The 1822-nt window shown below is 37.4% G+C and overlaps 1 protein-coding gene across 1 annotated transcript; it reads left to right on the top strand.

Moving 5' to 3' along the window:
• The first annotated feature begins 151 nt into the window (after positions 1-151).
• On the top strand, positions 152-819 carry LOC102763952 (WD repeat-containing protein 53-like). The gene has a single exon (XM_006777781.2). The coding sequence runs from the start codon at positions 194-196 to the stop codon at positions 782-784; it is 591 nt and encodes a 196-aa protein (XP_006777844.1). The 5' UTR covers positions 152-193; the 3' UTR covers positions 785-819.
• The last annotated feature ends 1003 nt before the right edge of the window (positions 820-1822 follow it).

Genomic DNA, 1822 nt, shown 5'->3' with positions numbered 1-1822 from the left:
CTGCAGGCTGATGCTCCATCCACTGGGCCAAACTGGTTAGGGCTAATTTTTTTCTTAATATTGCTGGAAATAATATCCTACTAATCAATCTCAGACTATTTTGATGATTTTATTAGAAGCAGAATAAGCATAGTAGTTTAGCAAGATAGCTAGAACTTTATTTGACTATGTAACATCCTTTTGTTTAAAGGTGATGCTGTGGAACCTTCAGAAAGCCCGGCCACTCTGGATTACAAATTTACAGGAGGATGAAACAGAAGAAATGGAGAGCCCACAGTCACCGGGTCAGCTTTTAAATCCTGCTCTCGCCCATTCTGTGTCTGTGGCATCATGTGGCAATATTTTTAGTTGTGGTGCAGAAGATGGAAAGATTCGAATCTTTAGGGTAATGGGAGTCAAGTGTGAACAGGAATTGGGATTTAAGGGCCACACTTTGGGAGTATCCCAGGTCTGCTTTCTGCCAGAATCTTATTTGCTGCTTACTGGAGGGAATGATGGGAAGGTAATGATGTGGGATGTAAGCAGTGAAGTTGAGAAAAAACAGAAGAGTCCTATAAAACATACCCACAGGAAAAGCACTAAAAGGGCAACTTATACCAACCAGGGTGGAAACACTAATACTTCAGTAACACATGAAGAACAGGGCAAAATTTTACCAAAGCTAAGTATTGAACATGGAGAAAAAGTGAACTGGCTCTTGAGTACAAAAATAAAGGGTTGCCAAAATATATTAGTAGCTGATCAAACTAGTTGTATATCTGTGTATCCCTTAAATGAATTTTAAATCCAATAAAAACATTTGAATAAGCAGTCAACTTTTTAGGTTTAAAAAAATCTTGTTTCTTTGTTTAAACTGTTTGTCATATGTAGAATAATACCATTCCATTGTATAAATTTTAAGACATTTGAGCAAAAGAAGATAATTGGGTAATACTTCATATAGTGAGTGATATTAAAATTTAGGGGGAGGGAACTAACATTAGCTCAGTACTGAACATATACCGGTGATTTTACATATATTTCATTTTTTATTCCAAACCAATGATTTCCCCCTTTATTTTGGCACAAGAATTGAGACTTAGTGATGTTAAGTAACTTGAAAACCCAGGAAACTTGCAGATACAGTTACTTGCAAAGGATCTCAGTTGTCTTCTTAAGCCTCCTACCTTAGGGAAGCCCACATCCTGACCCAAATGTGGTCACTACACTAGTTAGAACATAGTTATTTTGGATTCTAGGATGCTATGATGAGCCTTACCAGGCTGGAAGAGGGAACTTGTTATTGTTTGTTCTGTGTAAAGCCCAGAAGGCTTTAGTGACAATTTACCTTGTGCTGTTTCTAAGAAGGTTTTAGAATCAAATCACTTTAGCATATTTGCAGCAATCCTGGCCATGATGCAGGTGGGACCAAGAATAAACTGAAGTCACAAATAAGCTCAAGATAATAAAATAGAAAAAAGACAGAAGAGGAAGAAAATAGAGGCCAAGATAGAGTATCAATTCCATGGCCTGGATTGCTGTCTTCCTTGCATGTTCTTTCGGCTTCTGCTTATACATCCTACTCTTATATTCAAAGTTTTGAAGGGAGAATCTGATTGGTTACCATTATCCTTGTTTGAGGAGAACCCTTTAATAAGCTTCATTTCTGTCAGAACACTTGTTACAAGTTGCAGAATTCAAAATTGAATTGGTTTAGGGGAATAAAAAGGAATTTATTGATTCACATAACTGAGAAGTCCAATGATAGCTCACATGTACTACTGGGGTAGCTACGCTGATGGGATGTTAGTCTATGGGATGTTAGTCTATAGGTGCCCCTCCT

Source organism: Myotis davidii, unplaced genomic scaffold (genome assembly GCF_000327345.1).
Source record: "Myotis davidii unplaced genomic scaffold, ASM32734v1 C64220215, whole genome shotgun sequence".
NCBI lineage: Eukaryota > Metazoa > Chordata > Mammalia > Chiroptera > Vespertilionidae > Myotis > Myotis davidii.
Note: the sequence above shows the minus strand (reverse complement) of the source record. Positions and strands in the feature narration are given on the sequence as shown.